The sequence below is a fragment of the Mobula hypostoma genome, chromosome 8, assembly GCF_963921235.1.
Source record: "Mobula hypostoma chromosome 8, sMobHyp1.1, whole genome shotgun sequence".
In the NCBI taxonomy this organism is placed as follows: domain Eukaryota; kingdom Metazoa; phylum Chordata; class Chondrichthyes; order Myliobatiformes; family Myliobatidae; genus Mobula; species Mobula hypostoma.
Window position 1 is genome coordinate 137,811,275 of NC_086104.1, and position 19,449 is coordinate 137,830,723.

Below are 19,449 nucleotides of genomic sequence, written 5' to 3' on the forward strand. Positions count from 1 at the left end.
GATTCTCTCTTCTTCAGACCTTGACCTTTCCCACCCACTCGGCTTCACCTATCACTTTCCAGCTAGCCCCTCTACCTTTTAATTCACACATCTCCCCCTTTCCCTTTCAGTCCTGAAGAAGGGCTCAAAACATCGAATATTTACTCTTTTCCACAGAATGCTGCCTGACCCGCTGAGATCCTCTAGCATTTTGTGTGACTAGATACAATATATGTTCCATTAGTTCAATTATGGGTAGTACTAGGGTGATTATTCAATCAAGATAAAGAATTATAGCATATGTATGACACAGGTGGCTATAGAAAATAGTTCTGATATACAGAGAAATCAGATTACGGCGATTCTCGGAAATGGAATCCTTATGTAATCCAGCACTGTATGTACTCCCTCAGTACCCTTGGACTGACAGGTGTGGATTTAATGCTTGGGTCTCTGAAATAGTATTTGAACTTGAGACCTTCTGACACAGAGGTACCCACTAGGCCAAAGCTGACATAAAGACGCAGGCACACTTCATCTTGGGAATTCTGATTCCCATTCCCATTCCAAAATGTCGTTCCAACACCTCCTCTTGTGGCAAGATGAGGCCCCCCTCAGGGTGGAGGAGCAAAACCTCGTATTTCATGTCTAACCTGATGGTATGAACATCGATTTCTCCTTCCGATGAAAGCCAGCACACCTTGAAGAACCTAATATGACGAGAAATGTTTATGAACAACATAATCATTCCCCACTGTCAGTTGCTAATGTGTTGGGCCAATTTGTTCAGTGGTTACCCAATCCATACCGAACATCTTTAACTTAAAGAGAGTGGGAGTGAAGAAAGATTTTGTTTTATTCATTTAGTCAAAGTTATTGTTCAACCTTTTGAACTGTTAACACGATGGGTCATTTTCAAGGGTAATTAAGAGGCAAGTTCTAGGAATGTGAAGTGATAATAGGGCACACTGGGCTTCAACAAATGACTTCTATAGAGGATAATAGTGAACACCTGAGATTTTTCAAACAATCCAGTAGTTTCATGATATCCTGTACTGATACTAACCCTCCCCTTTTCACATAAAATTCTGATCCTCAGTGAAAATATCTCTCCTGGCCCCACGTTAACCTGACTCAGGCCCTATCTTGTTCTCTGGGGAGTGGTGCTCTCACCACCTTACCTCACCCAGGAACTTGGCATTGGTCCATGAGAGTACGCAAAATATTGCAAACTTCATATATCTTGTTTAAACCATACATTTCATTCTTCCAATAATGTAAACTAGTGTGGATACCCAAGTTGTGAGGAGGGAAAAAGAAGGACTTTTTTTTCTGATTTTGTTAATCCTTTACAATTAGCAGGCTGGTGGGATTTTTATTACATTAAGCAGAATTTTATTCATCATTTTGATTAGGAACTACAGAAGGGACACACAGACGAAAAGTGAGTACAATTTAAACTTCATCAGCAGTATAAAGTAACAGGTTTGGTAGTTTGTATTGAGATCCCAAGCTAAACTTACGACACGATAGTATTTCATCTCACAAACTTTAAAGATTTTATCAAAAATGAAGGAACTTACAAAAAAACTTGAGGTTTGGTTTATTATCTGGATTTTGTAATTTAGAAAATCATGTTCTTTCCTCACTCACAAGGCAAATTAGTTAGTGTTCTGTTGAGCAAATCAGGTAGCTAAGAAACTTTCTCCACAGCATCGGATTTATATCTGTTACATAAAATGAATTTGCAATTTTATATTATTGAAAGAGCAAGTGAGATAGATTGGTGTTCAGTTCCAGATGTCTTACTGAGGCTGAGGCTAAGAATGACTCTCGCAATCTCTTCTCGCATTTGCTCAGATGAATATGCCTAAGACAGAAAATTCTTGGCTTTCCATTCTAGAATGGAGCTTTTTTTGAGATGAGGTTTTACTAAGGTACATAATTGAGAAAGGAAAAACAGAAAATTAATATAATGGAAACCATGGAAGGAAATGACAGTGGAGAGATTCAAATATGTTGAAAGCAATGTGTGGTCTGAAGTCAGGAAATTCTGCACTTTATCACTCTGATGGTGATTAATGTATAACATCAAGTTCTAAGTATGATAATAAAGGCAATCAGCAATCAGATGTTGCCATGGGAGAATTTCATCATACAATAATCTAAGATAAGGTGGACACAGTTTTTCACTGTAATTGTCTGACAATATGATCAGAGCAGAGGTTATGGCTAAAAAGAAGCACGTTCATCCTCAGTTGTGGGGTGATAATTATTCCTTTTTAAATCCTGGTTTGACCCAAGTATTTTCAAACTGTTTCATATCCTTAATACATAAATTCATTGCAAATTCAGAACAAACACAAAAAATGTCTCTCCACCCATCAAGCTGATGATTTTTTTTAAAGTAAGTGTGGGGGAATTAGATTTCATTGACCATTTCACCTGAACTTATCTCCCTAAATTAACTTTATAACATTTCTTTATGAGCAGGTATTTTTTCACTTTAATGCTGCTCAACACTTTCTAGCTAGCGTGGAGTTAAATATACAAAGATCTAAATGGCACCACTGAACTCAGCTCGACAGTCACCACAGGGAACCCAGCAGAGCACAAGAAATAAGTAAACACCTGGAAGAAAGTGCAATCATTGTTTCTCAGTATGAACATGTAGAGATTTGCTCTCTGAGTTACCGATTGTTTATCTACATATCATGGACTTTTCTGTTCTTGTTATTAATGTTAAAATACAAACGTTTGTATTTTCAAATGCTTCAAACTTTAATTGTAATCATGACAAGTGTGCATTATATCCCTTATACAAACAGCAAAAAATACCATTTTATCAAGCCTTGTTAGTTGTTAAGCAACAGTAGTGAAGAAATAGTTCTGGCAGCAGGGGTTATTCAGAGCTGAGCTCCTCTTTGCAAGCTTTTGGAGAAATGCCCTCTCTTTAGTCTTTATAGTTCTGGGTCATGAATTGGGTTGAAGCCACCGGTTTTCCAAGATTGGATCTGGTAATGAATGATTTCAGGTTCCAATAACCTAGGCCAAAAATAAATCAGTATTAGTGTAAATCCAGCATGAAGGGAAGAGTTGATGCCAACAATCCTGCACGTTCATTTCTATGTTTATAGGCAAGTTGGAATACATCTCCTGCAGCATGTAAAAGATATATTTCAACTTGCCTGTAAACATACAAATTAATCTGTCAGGATGAGCATATCAAGGGATTTGTAGACATTCTCCTGAGTTTGGAATGTATGTAAAATGGTAGTTGCATAAGCTGCAAATAGATTAAAAATGCTGAACGTTGGTTTAAGATGCCCTAGGTATAAGAAAATCTAGGTTTCAGAAAACCTTCAAAAGAAATATATATGGCTACACTGTATGACTTCCACCATATCTTGCTTCTTAAAATATCAGCTACTTAATTACATTTTGCTTCTGATTGGAGAGATTTTTTATGATTCCTGCTGGGAAAATCACAATATATTTTTAATATGCGTCAGGGTAGGGGTTAGCGCGGCACTATTACAGCCCGAGGCATTCCAGAGTTCAGAGTTCAATTCTGGCATTATTAAGGAGTCTGCAATATCCACCCTGTGGAATGCGTGAGTTTTCTCTGGGCACTCTGAGAGTTTTCTCACTCAGTCCAAAGCTGTACTGGATAGGTTAATTGACCATTGTTGTGTAAAATTCCCGTGATTAGGTTTGAAATAATTGAAGATTGAGGGGTTGCTGGGGTGGCGTGCTTGAAAAGCCAGAAGGGCCTACTCCACACTGTATCGCTAAATAAAATAGAAATAAATACAACCTTGCTACAAAAGGTTAATAGGGCACCTGACACAATCAAATTTGTCAGTTCTTAACTACTACTACTACTACTCTGGTATTGTTGGTAAACATAATGCTATGCTTGGCTAAGGTAAGCCTGGAAGATAAAGTTGTGTGGTAATCGGGCAGTGAACAGTGGGCGGTAGAAGTTGGGAGCTGGGAAGACCATCCTGTTCTCCCTAGGTCCAATGAAACACACACTATTCACAGTTTCTAAAACACTTGTCTGGATTTCCGCACATTTGACATGCCAGAACATGAAGCACGCAGAGCGTGCATAGATGATGTAAATCATTGTGTAACTATCTTTTTGAACCACCCTACTGGACTGCATCACAAGTCGATTACAAGATAGCTTGAACTGGTCACAGCAAACCAGCTTTAACTGTTCCCATGCAAGCCACTTCAATTTCCCCCTTTTTTAGGAACTCATCTACTCATTATCTCAGCGCTTTCAAGGGGGCAAAGTTCACCTTTTAGGTGGTGGAAAGAAATTCTGATTCTCCCCCTTTTTTGAGTTAGTGAAGAGGGGTACAACTTCCAAAGGGACTACAGACTTGTCAGAGATTCCCCAATGTAGGTGGGATGAAGGGTTTCTTTTGAGACACCCCAACCCAAGAGCCTACAGAAGAGTTGCTTCTTATCAGAGATATACCTGCTTTGAAGGGAGTGCAGAAAGCCTCAAGATAATGGGTTCCCCATGTCAGTCTGAGATGAGGAGTAATTTTTTTTCTCACATGGCTGTGGATGCTGAGTCACTAAATATCACTCAATGGCCACTTTATTTGGTACAGGAGTGGAAGCCAGTGTGGTCTTCTACTGCTGTAGTCCATCCACTTCAATGCCCGACGTGTTGTGCATTCAAAGATGCTCTTCTGCGCACCACTGTTGTAATATGTGGTTATTTGAGCTACTGTTGCCTTCCTGTCAGCTTGAACCAATCTGGCCATTCTTCTCTGACTCTTTCATTGAAAGAAGCTTTTGCCCACAGAACTGCCACTCACTAGATGTTTTATATTTTTCACACCGTTCTCTGTAAACTCAAGAGACTACTGTGTCTATAAATCCTAGGAGATAAGCAGTTTCTGAGATACTGAAGCCACCCCATCTGGCAACAACAATCATTTCACAGTCAAACTTACTTAGATCACATCTTTCCCCCATTCTGATGTTTGTTCTGAAGAACAACTCAATCTTGACCATTTCTGCATGCTTTTATGCATTGAATTGCTGCCACATTATTGGCTGATTAGATATTTGCATTAAAGTGCAGGTGTACAGGTGTACCCAATAAAGTGGCTACTAAGTGTATATGGTTCTGAGACAGATATTTAAATGCCAGGGAATTCAAGGGTTAACCCAGCCATGACATGAATTAGTGGCAGAGTGAAACTGAGAGTACAGCTTACTTGTGCTCCTGTTCTATTCCTATATACATAAGCTCTTCAGGGATCAATGTGTCCGGAAGATACCATAAGTTGAGGTGTCATCTTCTGCTGGCAGTTCTCCAGCTATGCTACTTTGACTCCATGGGCTGAGCCTTCCAGTCAAAGGTTACATCATCATTTGGGCTTCCAAAATTTTTTGAAGCCAATCCAGGTGGTGATCAAAAACGTTAACTTCAATTCAACTGAAGTTATGCTTGACATGGCTTTAACCATCTTCGGCTGGGTCTGTAAGTTAGACCCCCATTATTATCGGACATATATAATCCAGACACTTTCCAGGAAAGGTCAATTGATACATAAAGGAAAACGCTTCACTTTGTAACGGGACTGCCTTTTACCATACACCAGTCAAGAATGTTTTCCAGTGAACTGCCTCTCCCTGGTATTTATAGATCTTTGTATGTGCAAACATACATATTTGATCTCATCTCATTTTCTGTGTAGGATACTGTTTTCCTATTAAATTTTTTACTAACCACAAATTTTGATGCTGAGATTCTGATGAAGTTTGGATGTTTTACCATTGGGGTTGCTGCTTGTCTAATTATTTAATTGCTGCCTAAAATTACACAGTTTACCCTTGAGTAAATTCCTGCTCTATGTTGTTCCTTAATTTCTCCACTGGCTACTTAATAATAGAGTATAATTACATGCTGCTTCTTATAAATTCATAAATGTGAAAACAGCTAGCATACTCATTCCAATGACTCGCAGAATTTTTCCAGCAAAGTTACGTTTTGTTTTGTACATAGTTTATTTTTCTACATCCTATGTTGTGTTTCACAAATCATTAAAGTTAAATGCAATATTTTTTCACAGTAATGCTTCAATTTACATGAAGAAATGTGTCTATCAACTGTTGAGGTGTGAATTCGTTTTCTTCGCATCTACTTTCTTTAATTAATTTTATTTTCCTTCTCCTTTTGGGTTACTATAAAAGTTGAACTGACAGCCAGTTGTCACACCCCTGTTTATTTTCGATTTGAGACAAGTTGAAACAAAGGAGTGTGAGAACAGTTTGTGGTGGTGTTTCACCGAATAATAATCCCTCTTCCACTGTATTCATTTAGCTAGCACTGGACTGGCCCTTCACCCTCATACTCCTCGCTTAGAATTTCACATCTGCCTCAGAAACCAACATGTGGGAATGCATCATTCTCCTGCAAACAGTTTAGTTAGGGGAGAAAAGTCAATCGTATCTTTCTTTTACTTTGGTGAGTTGTATTTTATCACCTCTTCCTTGCCAGTAAACATAAGTTTTTACAGTATGCGATAGAAATAAACATTGCCTCTTTCTGAGATCTCTGCCAATGTCACTCACTTTAAGATAACTCAACTGCTGATATCTCAACCTTATCTTTTTTTAAGTGGCCTTGCTAGTGTCATGGATTTTGTTAGAATTTTTTCATTTCAAAAATAAACTTTACTCAGGATTGCATATGTTGTAAGTAAAATGCAATCAGTAAATATCTTTCTTTACATGCATTTTGCATGTAATACATTGTGTAATACAATGCACTGTGTATACAAAGCTCCATTGCCATTCATGTGGCCTCTCTGAACAATCCAATGCCTGAGAGGCTGTGACACAGGACCTACCCCTGCAGTGCCCGGTGGCAGATTGCAGTTCTTCTCCATACAGCTCTGGTGCTGTCTGCACCAAGCTGCAGTGCGTCCGTTAGCACCTACTCCTAAAGAATGTGCCAAAGGACAGGATTCACTTACAGGCAGCAGGCCGCACAGGAAGAGCAACAGGTTTTGGCCAGTGCAAAACTTACGGATTCTGAGTAGTTCTCCCTAATTTACATGGGTACAGTCGAAAAGCTGGAAAGTGAAAAGATGGGTAGCTTTTCTTTGGTAGTATCACATTATGAGTCAAATGACTCCCTTCTCTATTCAAAACTTCCCTGATTCTATTGAATATTTATCCTCTATCTCCTTGGCACTGTATCCTTTAATAGCAGGTGGCTGTGTCCATAAAGATACTTATATAAAATTTACATAAGATATGCAAAATAATTCAGTACCGACTTGAGCTGAATGGCCTTGTTCTTTGGTTTACAATTCTACAAAAGTTCAAAATATAATTTCCCTTCTTGACTTTTATATTTATGCTTCAAATGATTTAAGGAGTTTTATGGCATTATTTATCTTAAATAATAAAAACCTTTTCAGGATCAAATTGAAATGAGGTTTATTGATTCTGGTTTAATAAACTACGGGGGACTAAGTATGCATTTTTAGAATGGGATGGAATAGCAACTGTAGGTAAAAGAGCTTATTTGGCTCAGATAGAAAGATAGGTGAGTTTTGCACTCATGTCATACCCATATTAAAATAATAAAATTGGTCCAAGTATCAGTAAGAAATAAAACAGTTAAAAACAAAAGCCGACTCAGAAATTAGATAAAAGATCTATAAACAGTCACTTTACCTATAGGTAAGCCAGTTGCTAGGAGATTCTCTTCTTCTGCTATGGTGATGATTTTAGTTTCACATGCAAGGCTGGGGCACCATTTAAACAACCGATCACTGTAGAAGTGCCACATCTCCTAGCAACAGTAACAGATTGGAAAGCTGTTTTCATGTTTTTTTTTCTAATTCTATGATTATGGAAAAGTGAACAAGCTATAATGCATTAACTGTGTTGGTCTCTACTCAGGGGTGGCATGAGGGAGTTTGCACTACTGGTAAGGGTGCTGAATATGATTCGATAATGGCTTTCGAAAGGAAACTGATATATACTTGAAAAGCAGAAGAATTGTAGCCTTTGGCAATAGAATAGGAGACTGAAATGAAAGAAAGGCTGTGGGTGCTGGAGTTTCCCTGGTCCTCATCTTCCACCTCATTAGTCTCTGTGTTCAATGGATCATCTTTTGCAATTTCCACCAGCTCCAATAAAATTCCACACCAGGAACATCATACCCTCTCCCCTCCCCCTCCTCATTTTGGAGGGATCAATCCTTTTGTGAGTTCCTGGCCTGCTCTTCCATCACAACTGGTCACTGACCTTCTTATGGCACTCTCCCATGCAACCACAGGAGACGTTATACCTGTACTTTCACCTCCGTCCTCGAGCGATCCAAACACTCCTTCCAGGATAACCGTGATGCACCGGCACTTTCACTAATGCATAATACAGTCAGTTTTCATAACATGGTCTTCTCTACAACACAGATTGGATAATTGCTTTGTGGAACACCTGAATTCAGTCCAGTCCAGAGTCATAGACCACTACAGCACAGAAGCAGGCACTTGAGCCCATCTAGCCCTTGCCAAACTATTATTCTGCCTAATCCCATTGAAGCTCACCCATCCAGAGCCCTCCATATCCCTCCCATCCATGTACTCTTAAATGTTGAGCTCGAACTCGCATTCCTCACTTCCTTCCACACACGCACCATCTTCTGAGTGAAGGAATTTCCCTCATGCTCCCCTTAACCATTTCACCTTTCACCCTTATTCCATGACCTCTAGCTCGTCTCATCCAACCTCAGTGTAAAAAAGCCTGCTTGCACTTACCCAATTTGTACCCTTGGATAATTTTATATACTTCTCCTCTTATTCTCCTAATAAAGGCCTAACCTCTTCATCCTTATTATCTGACACTTTAATTCTCCACCCTATTCCCATTCAGACTATTCTGTCTGTAACCCCCTACACTGTTACAGTAAAGCCTAACACAAGCATCTCCCTTCTATCCCTACCCCAACTTACTCGGCAACTGAAAACGAACTTGTTTTTCTTTTGCTCCCGGTTGTGATGATAGGACTTTGACCAAAAGAAAGGTTAAACTCTGCTTCTCTTTGCTCAAATGCTGCCTGACCTGCTGAAAGTTACCTGCATGTTCTGTTTTTATAAGGGAGCAGGACTAATTTGACAGCTTGTGCAAAGTATTAGCAGAAGCACGATGGACCAAATTGCCTCCTGTAGTGTAACATTCTGGTGACTCTATTTATAGGCTGCTGTACAACCTTCTAAAATCGTTACTTGCTTGCAATGTGGAGACTTATGTTAATTTTGTTTAATTAAGTTTTTAATCTTTAAATTGAAGTTAAATGCATATTCTCCCCTTCTATCTGTTTAATGTTCCTGTACCTTTAATTAAATAAGGCATGTTTTGATTGGATATATAGTCTTTTTAGGATTAAATAGATAGAAAATTGAAAAGAAAAACAAAATATCAGTATCTAAATGGATAAAACATTGAAGCATTTGTAAATATGACCCACTCTGTCTCTCAGGTGGATCTCGTGACACTGTTCTTACCACTGTAAATCTGATCTTTAAGGAGTAATGCCTCAGAAAGGTGGTGTCCATTATTAAGGACCCCCACCACCCAAGACATGCCCTCTTCTCATTGTTACCATCAGGAAGGAGGTACAGAAGCCTGAAGAACACACTCAATGATTCAGGAACAGCTTCTTCCCCTCTGTTATACAATTTTTAAATGGACATTGAACCCTTAAACACTACTTCACTTTTATTATTTCTGCTTTTGCACTACTATTTTTAATTTAACTATTTAATATACATATATATACTTACTGTAGTTCATTTAGTTACTTTTAAAATATACTTATATTGTACTGCTGCCACTTAGTTAACAGATTTCATGACATATGCTGGTGATATTAAACCTGATTCTGATACACTAATGTGCTGGCCAATAATTATACTTCAACCAACCAAGCTACAATAATACTATCTGATCATTGCTTCACTGTTGCTTGTGGGATCTGGCGTGCAGACTGGCCTGTGATTGTGTCTTCACATAGCAAACTGGAATGTGGTTCAGGAGTTTAAATAGTCAGTTGGCGGTGGGGGGGGGGGTGGTTCACTGTATTATTGGTCCAGGTCTAACATTAGTGCCTGCAAATATACATCCATATCAGTATGATTTTACATTGTGGTATTTAGAATGACAATTACATTACGTGAGGGTGGCCACAACAAACATATCAAAATTTACTGCTGTCTTTTTATGATGATTTGAAGCTAATTCATTTTTCATTTAGCTATTTCTGATACAATCCATATTCTCCAAAAAATGTCATGCTGTACCTGTAGCTGGCCAACAAACAGAATGTTCTAAAGGTCACCCCAGACTGTTGCATTGCCTCATCCTCCCCTCCTCCCTTCTCTTTGTAGAAAGATACTCTGGTAACCTTCATGATTCAGTACACTATTTATAGCGGACATGTACGTGCACCATTTATCTTGCAATGTTGAACACCTGGACAATGTTTCTCACCCTCTGCATGCCACCTTAGCTGAACAGAGAAGCACTTTTTAGTAATAGACTAAGACAACTGCACTGCTCCATAGAGCACTATATGAGGTGATTCTCACCTTCGGCCATTAGGCTCTATAACGAGTCAACCTACAGCTGGGGAAGTGATGACCCTCCTCCTGTTAGACTGTTTGTGGTAACTTAGTTTTTATTCTTCCTACTTTTCTTCTATTATTTAGATCTGTGCACTTGTAATGCTACTGTGTCACTATAATTTCCTTTGGGATCAATAAACGATCTATTTGTCTATTTTATGCATGTTTCATCCCTAAATAAAGCTGTGTTTAAAACAGTAATTAACGGGAGTCTCCATTTGCTGACAGATCAATTAAAAAAATGGCAAAGTTCAAAATCACAGAAAGGTATGCTGGGATAATGACAAGTACCATTGAATGGCCTTGTGCACCTGGTCTCACACATGTTTACACACATAGTTGGCCTGCAGGAAAACTAGGAAGAGTACAGATTCTACCAGCTTAGCTGCAACTCCGGAGGAGAATAACCCTGGAACAGTCTGCAACATGCACTTACGATTTCCTTGTCAACAATAATTACGGAAAGTATTTCTGCCCAAGAGCTCGCAATGCCAATGAAACAATGCTGGTAATACAACAGAAGAGCTAATAAGAATTCAATTTCCTATAGCACTGACATGTATTAGCCAGTGTTCTTTTCTATTTCATTGTCAAAACAATACAAGGCATGTAATGAAATTCCTTGAAAGCTGTTAAAATATTAAAGGCTATAAAGATTCCATATTTGCTACTTTTCCAATTACCTACCATCAGTAACACTAATTCCAAATCAGGAATTCTAGCAATAGCAAGGTTTCTGCAACAAATATAAAGTGGTGAATAATTTGGTAGTCCTGAAGAGATCCACTTATATATGTATATCACAGGTTTAGCAGGATTAAATTGTTTCCTAAACATCGGTGCAAATCGGTTACTTAGTTTAATCTGTCTTGCACCCCATGTCTTTAGCATGCTTGATGAGTGCCTTATGCTGTGAATCAGTACCTAGACGCATAATAGTGATTATGAAAAGGCATTAATGCTGCACTATGCCTTATCTGTCATATTGGCCTTTAATGTTGCAGATGATTATCTATATATGATTTACTATCTTTGATATTGCAGTTGCAAAGTTTGAGTCACTCATTGGATATGCTTAAATATCAGATTGTGTTGCATGCATGCATGCAAAGATAAAATCATTTCCTTGAGTCAATTAGCAGTATTGTTCTTTTGACTAAAGAGGACAGGATTGCCCTATTTTGAGTGTTTGAATGCTCAACGTAGGCTGCAAATTATTCTCATCATCCTCTAGACAAATTAGGGAGTCACTATTATATTTGTGACCTCCGGTATAATACTGTTAATTGGAAGAACATAATTATATACAGAAATTGAAGAAAACAAGGCCTATGATTTTGTCACTGTGTTTTGAAAGCCAGATTTAATTGTGCAAAATTAGCGGATGGTCACTCATTTAGTTTCACAGTTATTTATGTTAGGATGAAGTGGAGGCTCAGATGTAGGAATATAACTGCATATCAGAATAGGCATCACGTGTTGCTGAGGAATCTGTTTCCCAGAATAAATAAATGCCTACGAAAAAGAACACACATAAAAGTTGCTGGTGAACGCAGCAGGCCAGGCAGCATCTCTAAGAAGAGGTACAGTTGACGTTTCGGGCCGAGACCCTTCGTCAGGACTAACTGAAAGAAGAGCTGGTAAGAGATTTGAAAGTGGGAGGGGGAGGGGGAGAACCAAAATGATAGGAGAAGACAGGAGGGGGAGGGATGGAGCCAAGAGCTGGACAGGTGATTGGCAAAAGGGATATGAGAGGATCATGGGACAGGAGGTCCGGAGAGAGAGAAAAGGGGGAGGGTGGAAGCCCAGAGGATGGACAAGGGGTATAGTGAGAGAGACAGAGGGAGAAAAAGGACAGAGAGAAAAAGAATGTGTGTATATAAATAAATAAATAATGGATGGGGTATGAGGGGGAGGTGGGGCATTAGCGGAAGTTTGAGAAATCAATGTTCATGCCATCAGGTTGGAGGCTACCCAGATGGAATATAAGGTGTTGTTCCTCCAACCTGAGTGTGGCTTCATCTTTACAGTAGAGGAGGCCGTGGATAGGCATATCAGAATGGGAATGGGATGTGGAATTAAAATGTGTGGCCACTGGGAGATCCTGCTTTCTCTGGCAGACAGAGCATAGGTGTTCAGTGAAACGATCTCCCACTCTGCATCGGGTCTCGCCAATATCTGGAAGGCCGCACCGGGAGCACCGGACGCAGTATGTCACCCCAGCCAACTCACAGGTGAAATTTCACCTCACCTGGAAGGACTGTCTGTGGTCCTGAATGGTATTGAGGGAGGAAGTGTAAGGGCATGTGTAGCACTTGTTCCACTTACAAGGATAAGTGCCAGGAGGGAGATCGGTGGGGAGGGATGGGGGGGATGAATGGAAAAGGGAGTCGCGTAGGGAGTGATCCCTGCAGAAAGTTGCGGGGGGAGGGAGGGAAAGATGTGCTTAGTGCTGGGATCCCGTTGGAGGTGACGGAAGTTATGGAGAATTATATGTTGGACACGGAGGCTGGTGGGGTGGTAGGTGAGGACAAGGGGAACCCTATTCCTAGTGGGTTGGCGGGAGGATGGAGTGAGAGCAAATGTGCGTGGAATTGGGGATATGCGTTTAAGAGCAGAGTTGATGGTGGAGGAAGGGAAGCCTCTTTCTTTAAAAAAGGAGGACATCTCCTTCGTCCTGGAATGAAAAGCCTCATCCTGAGAGCAGATGCGGCGGAGACGGAGGAATTGCGAGAAGGGGATGGCATTTTTGCAGGAGACAGGATGAGAAGAGGAATAGTCCAGATAGCTGTGAGATTCAGTAGGCTTATATTAGACAAACAGAGTAGATAAACAGAGTGAAAAAGTGAAAAGTCATTACATTAAAGCACGACACAGTGCCGTGTATTCCTCACCTCAAACTTTACTACTTCCAGCACCACATGCAACTGATGTGATTCAGCTAGTCACAGCCGACATCAGGTGAGGCAAAGGACCACATCCACGGTAGTAATTGGGGTTCCTGCTGAATCTTATCAAGGACATTTTCTGCAGTTTCTTAAATGCACTGCCTCTGGTATTATCAATTTGATGCCAAAGTTTGGCTGTATATTTTCTTCAGTACAATAGGGACTTATGTTCTACCTGCGTTACATGAAACAAAACCCACTGATGTCAGTTTTGGAAACTCCAACTGACCCAAAATCCACAATATTTTGGAGCAGCACGTTCCATTTTCCATCACCTGCTGTGGGGAAAAATATTTCCTGGATGCTTTGCATATCAGTTTATGTATTAAAAAATCTCTGGTTGGCGACTAAATCGTAACAGTGACTTCAATGGAGTGGAGTTTCAGATGTCGACTATTGTTTAGGTGCGAATATTTAGGCATTAAAGATCTGCAATGCCATTCCATCATGGCTCAACCGCATTCTTCTGCCTTCTCCCTGTAACCTTTGACACACTTAACAATTAAGGATCTATCAACCTGCGCTTTAAATTTACCCAATGACTTGGCCTCCACTGCCATCTGTGGCAATGAACTCTGCACATTCACTGCTCTCTGGCTAAAGAAGTTCCTTCTCATCTCTTTTCGAAAGGGTTATCTTTCTATTCTGAGGCTGTGCACTCTGGTCCTAGACTCCCTCCATGTCCACTCTCCATCTTTTAATATTCAATAGGTTTCAATAAGATTTCTCCTCATTCCACTAAACTCCAAGCAAGTACAGGCTCAGTGCCATCGAATGCTTCTCAAATATTAATGTTTGCAGTCAATCATCTCAGCCTCAGGATATTGCTCTAGGGCTATCCATTTTTAGCCATCAATATACTTCCTTCCATCTTAATATCATTAATGAATCCATCCTTGCCTGCATGCAGTCAGACAATAATATCATCCAGACAAATGCTGGTAAGTAGAAAATAGCATTCATACCATACAATTTATCAAAGCCATTCCCATAGAGAGTCAAACCATCTACCCTCCTTCATGTATAACTGTGTAACTTCCTCAATACCAATGGACTGACCACTGATCAGAAGCAACGGAGCATGCCACAGAAATACTGAAGCTGGATATTCAGCAGCTGGAGACTCACCAAAGTCTTTTCACCATCAACACAGTACAAGCGTGTGATGAAATAATCTTCATTGGTCTAGATAAAGGCAGTCCCATCAATATTCAAGAAGTTTGGCAACACCCTGGACAAAAATAGTACACTTACTTGGTAACGCACACAAAATGCTGGAGGAACTCAGCAGGTCAAGCAGCATCTAGGGAAATGAATAAACAGCTGACCTTTCAGGCTGGGCCCTTCTTCAGGACTGGAAGAGAAGGGGGGAGATTACAGAATAAAAAGGTGGGTGTAGGGGAAGGAGGATAGCTCGAAGATGACAGGTGAAGCCAGGTGGGTAGGAAAGGGCTGGAGATGAAGGATTCTGATTGAAGAGGAGAATGGACCATAGAGAAGGGGAAGGAGGAAGGAACCAGGGGTGGTGATAGGCAGGTGAGAAGAGGTAAGCAGCTAGAGTGGGGAATAGATTAAAAGGGAAGGGGGAGGAGAAATCAATATTCATGCCATCAGGTTGGAGGCTACCTAGACAGAATATAAAGTGTTGCTCTTCCACCCTGTGGGTGGCCTCATCACTGCACAAAAGGAGGCTATGCACGGACATGCCAGAACAGGAATGGGAATTGGAATTTGAATGTCTGGCCACTGGGAAGTTCCACTGGGGTGCAGGTGCTCGACAAAGCGGTCCCCAATTTACAACAGGTCTCACCAAAGTAGAGGAGGCCGCATTGGGAGCACCAAAATACAGTAAATGACCCCAGCAGATTTGCAGGTGAAGTGTTGCCTGGAAGAACTGTTTGGCGTCCTGAGTGGAGGTGAGGGAGGAGGTGAATGGGCAGGTGTAGCACTTATCTGTTATTGCATTCACTACACTAAACATTCACTCCTCCTCTACCAGTATAAATTAGTTGCACTATAGTCATACTGTTCACTTCAACTACCACTGCCAAACCCAGGATTTCTGTCACTGTATAGAATAAGACATGCAGATATTTGCAAACACCATTACCAGCAGTTCCCCTCCAAATAGTACACAAAACTGATCAGGAGATAGATTACCATTCCTTCATTCCCACTGGATCTGTACAGTACGCAGTACATTCCATATCCTAATGACATGATGGTTAAAAATAGTTTTCTTTTTTTAATGTCTGATTTATGTCTTTGCTTCTGATTTGTTATTTACTCACATAAATACTCCATCTTTCAGACTTTTAACTTAACTTTTCTTAACCCTGAATGATTTTAAATGACTCTGCCCTCTGATTGAAGGTGTGAAACTATAAACTTTCCAGTCCATCCATATAACTGAATCCCCTCAACACTGAAGCCATTCTCATAAACTTATCCATATCCTCTTCATGCTCCACTAGAAGTGGACATCAAATTTAATTAAGCTCAAAACTAGATAAAATTGAGCCTACTTTCTTGGGTTTGAAACCTCATGCCTCTACTCACAGTCTCATAAAATACTCTTCATCTGTTCTGCAGTCTTTAAAGATCTCTTGGCTAGGAGTCATGAGTCCAATTTATGTGCAAGAAACCCAATAGAATTTGGTTTTCCATCCTTCCTGAGTTTTATTTTCCTCCATTGATTACAATAACATTTGGAAAGATTATCCATTTACAAATTAAAAGCAGATTTAGCTGCATGGACATCTTAAGAGAAAAATATCACAACATTTTCTGCACAACATCATGAGCAGTTTTGTCCTAAGCCATACTGCTTATTTTCCATGACAGCTGCCATTAAACTAAGAACAGTTTGTCAAGTTTAGACCATTGTCAGGAACATTTACATAGTATGAAACATGACTTTTAGCCCAAGTTTTCCATGCTGACCAAGATGTCAGGAAGAGACACAAGTTTCATCTTGATTCCAAAGTAGTTTTATCTATTCTGAGCAAGAGGTGTATGAACATTATGTTGTATCCTGATTTTGTAATGAATATATAACAGGGCAGCTGGGTAATTAACTGCTTCTGCTACAGTCTTCCCACAGGAATCTTCAGGGCCAAAATGATTGCTGAGAATTATTGTATTTTTTTAAATTCCACTATAAAGGCTGAAATTTAAATTGATAAAAACTTTCAAAGCAGCCCCTCAGTTGTAGGAAATGATACTTTAGGAAACAAGATGAATAGCTTTGTTTAAGGATTTATAAACATAAAATTATATATTCAAACCCTGAGGAAGCAGCAAGAAACCATATCCTAATAACAAATGTTTATCTCTGTAACAATTTGGCTTGAACTTACTTTATTTCTATGGTCGATAACACTGCAGCACAAATATAAAGGTCAAATAAGAAGTCTGATATTTTGTGGAGGTGTCTTAAAAGTTTGTGGTATCCTGTTGAACTGCTACAACCTACTTGTGACATTTTCTTGCTTTGCTGACTTCTACCTTTCATGATCCTAGCAGTTTCTTCTTAGTCACCCTTGCAATGAGTGGATGAGTGAGACACCCATACACATCCACCAGTGTGACTCATACTTAAACATACATTACTGCCATCTCCAGTCAGATGCTGTACTGCTGGGTAATTGGGGATTTCCAAATCTGTGCACTGGCGAATTCAACCAAGCTGAATTTGGAGGGAACAATATTTTTTAAACAAGTATGATTTCCTACAGTTAACATGCTTTCATGACCTCTTTTGGTACTTCTTCAAAATTAAATTAGATGAGTCTACTAGTCTCCTGGCTTTGGTACAATCAATTATCCACGTTCTGATGAAGGGTCTCTGACCTGAAACTTTAACTGTTTCACAGTCCATTTTTGCTGTTGAACTTGCTGAGTGTTTTGAGCATTTTCTGTTTTATTTCAGGTTTTCTGCCTGCATATTTTGAGACTTAAGTATCCCTGTGAGTTTTAGAGGCACATTTGTTAGCCTTTGGTGACCCCCCTCCCTCCAATTTCCATACAAGAATTATATTCTTTAATAGTGCTATCTGCAGCATACAGTATCACCACAGCAATGATAACATTACAAGCTAATTTCTCAAAGAAATCTTTGTAAAATGAAATCTGAAGAGCTACTGGATGGAAAAGTAAGTAAGTACATTAGCCTCTCAACCCTACATAATAAAGTCTCAGTCCAATACAAATGGTTTGATTAAGAGTCATACGTATTAGGTGTTTGTGTGCATTCTATATCAAAGATATCAGTAGTTTCAACCAAAAGGAGAAAACCAATCTTAATTTAGTCCTAGTCAGCAATTGCATTTAGAAAAACGGATAGTGGTCTAGAGCATTCTCTTAGGATTTGGGCCAAACCTGAGTTCTTTAACAGGGCAGAGGTAATGTTACTTTATGGTTCATCAGTGATGCCCTTTCCTTTCTCTGCTTCCCTTACAGAAATGCTGAATTCATCCCTAGTGCAAGTCCTGACTATCAATCCCAAAGGCTATTGTAACATGTGTGCATGTAAGGGGTGGGGGGGGGGGTCACAATATTTAAATCCAAGTTGAATGTCAATTTTAATTCTCATTCAACCATACATGACTACCAGTGAATACAGTTAAATGAAACAGTATTACTACAGGGGCAAAATGCAGAACACGGTACCCGCAGTCATACACAGAACAAGGCACATATAGCACACAGAAGACAGCAAGCACATATAAGATAGCAGTAAAATATGTCACACAACAAAATACAGTCCAGGTTCCTGAGTCCGTGAATGTTGGAGCAATCCGCAGTCAAACACAGCACAGCTTGTCTTCTGCTGAATGAACACTGGGGGCAGCACCGACTCCAGCATGGATGGCACACCACACCACCCCCAGCATCCTAGTGGAGCTCCCAACTCTGATGTCTCCCCCGAGCGGCTGCAGACAGGCAACATCGCAGCTTCAGGCCTCGTCCTTACTACGATCAAGGCCATGAAGCTCCCTCGCCGTCTGGCCCCGCCATTTGCCAGTAAGCCAATTAACTGGACTAGCAACATTTCACATTAACAATGTCCAACAGGGTCTTGCGATCACAAGAAAAGTGACCAAGACAGTCACTCACTGTTATATTGCACACTGACGCCTCACTGTTGCAGGTAGCATCATGGTCTGCACCAAGTCCAGCTCATTCAGTTTCTCTGCCAACATGCAACTCACTGATGGGGTAGACCTACAGTACCCTAAGTTCTTAATGTCCAGCAGGGTCTTGCAAATGTAAAAAATATATTTAAAAAAGACAATAACATCCTTGGTTGGCACTGTAGAAGCCACTGCATCCGAATATGCCACCATCTTACCAGAAGTCTCAAATCTTATTCTTGCCACAAGCATTTGCTAATCAAAACTGATGGACAGCAAGGATATTGAAGCCAGACAAAAATTATTTTGCTAACAGCTATCTACTGCAAAAGCTTAAGATTAGGGTCAGAGAGAAGAAGGCTGAATACAAGTAGCCAACCTGTAATACAGAAATGATCTATTATGACAGAAAGGGACAGTGTGAAATTAAATATTGAAATCACACTGTGATTTGTTATATATACTAAGCAGTCTGAAGCACGGAAAATAGTATGTTGTGGGAGCAAACCACAATGTTGTACGTCGGCCCGTATGTCGCTGGAGAAAGAGCATACCGTTATCCACAGATACACTGGGGGCCTCCTGACACCAGTGGGCACTGCATCGACTCAAGTGTGTTCCAAAAGAGATGACTGTGCTTTAATTTGAAACTGTAAATACTGTGAATTGTAGAATACTTTAATATTGTAATAATATGATGCAGTAATCACTGAA

General features: G+C 40.0%; 1 protein-coding gene across 2 annotated transcripts in view; it reads right to left on the reverse strand.

The window, feature by feature from the left end:
• Positions 1-2,735: 2,735 nt before the first annotated feature.
• Positions 2,736-19,449, reverse strand: part of LOC134350989 (phosphatidylethanolamine-binding protein 4) — a 450,761-nt gene continuing 434,047 nt past the window's right edge. The window contains exons 8-9 of one of the 2 annotated variants that reach the window (XR_010019039.1): positions 7,699-7,816; positions 2,736-3,024 (exon numbers count right to left, since the gene is read on the reverse strand). Coding sequence is in view for 1 of the 2 variants with exons in the window: in XM_063056940.1 (XP_062913010.1) it covers positions 2,933-3,024 (92 nt within the window). In the remaining variant the exon portion in view is untranslated. The remainder of the gene's footprint in view (positions 3,025-7,698; positions 7,817-19,449) is intronic. The other variant, XM_063056940.1, reaches the window with a different exon arrangement.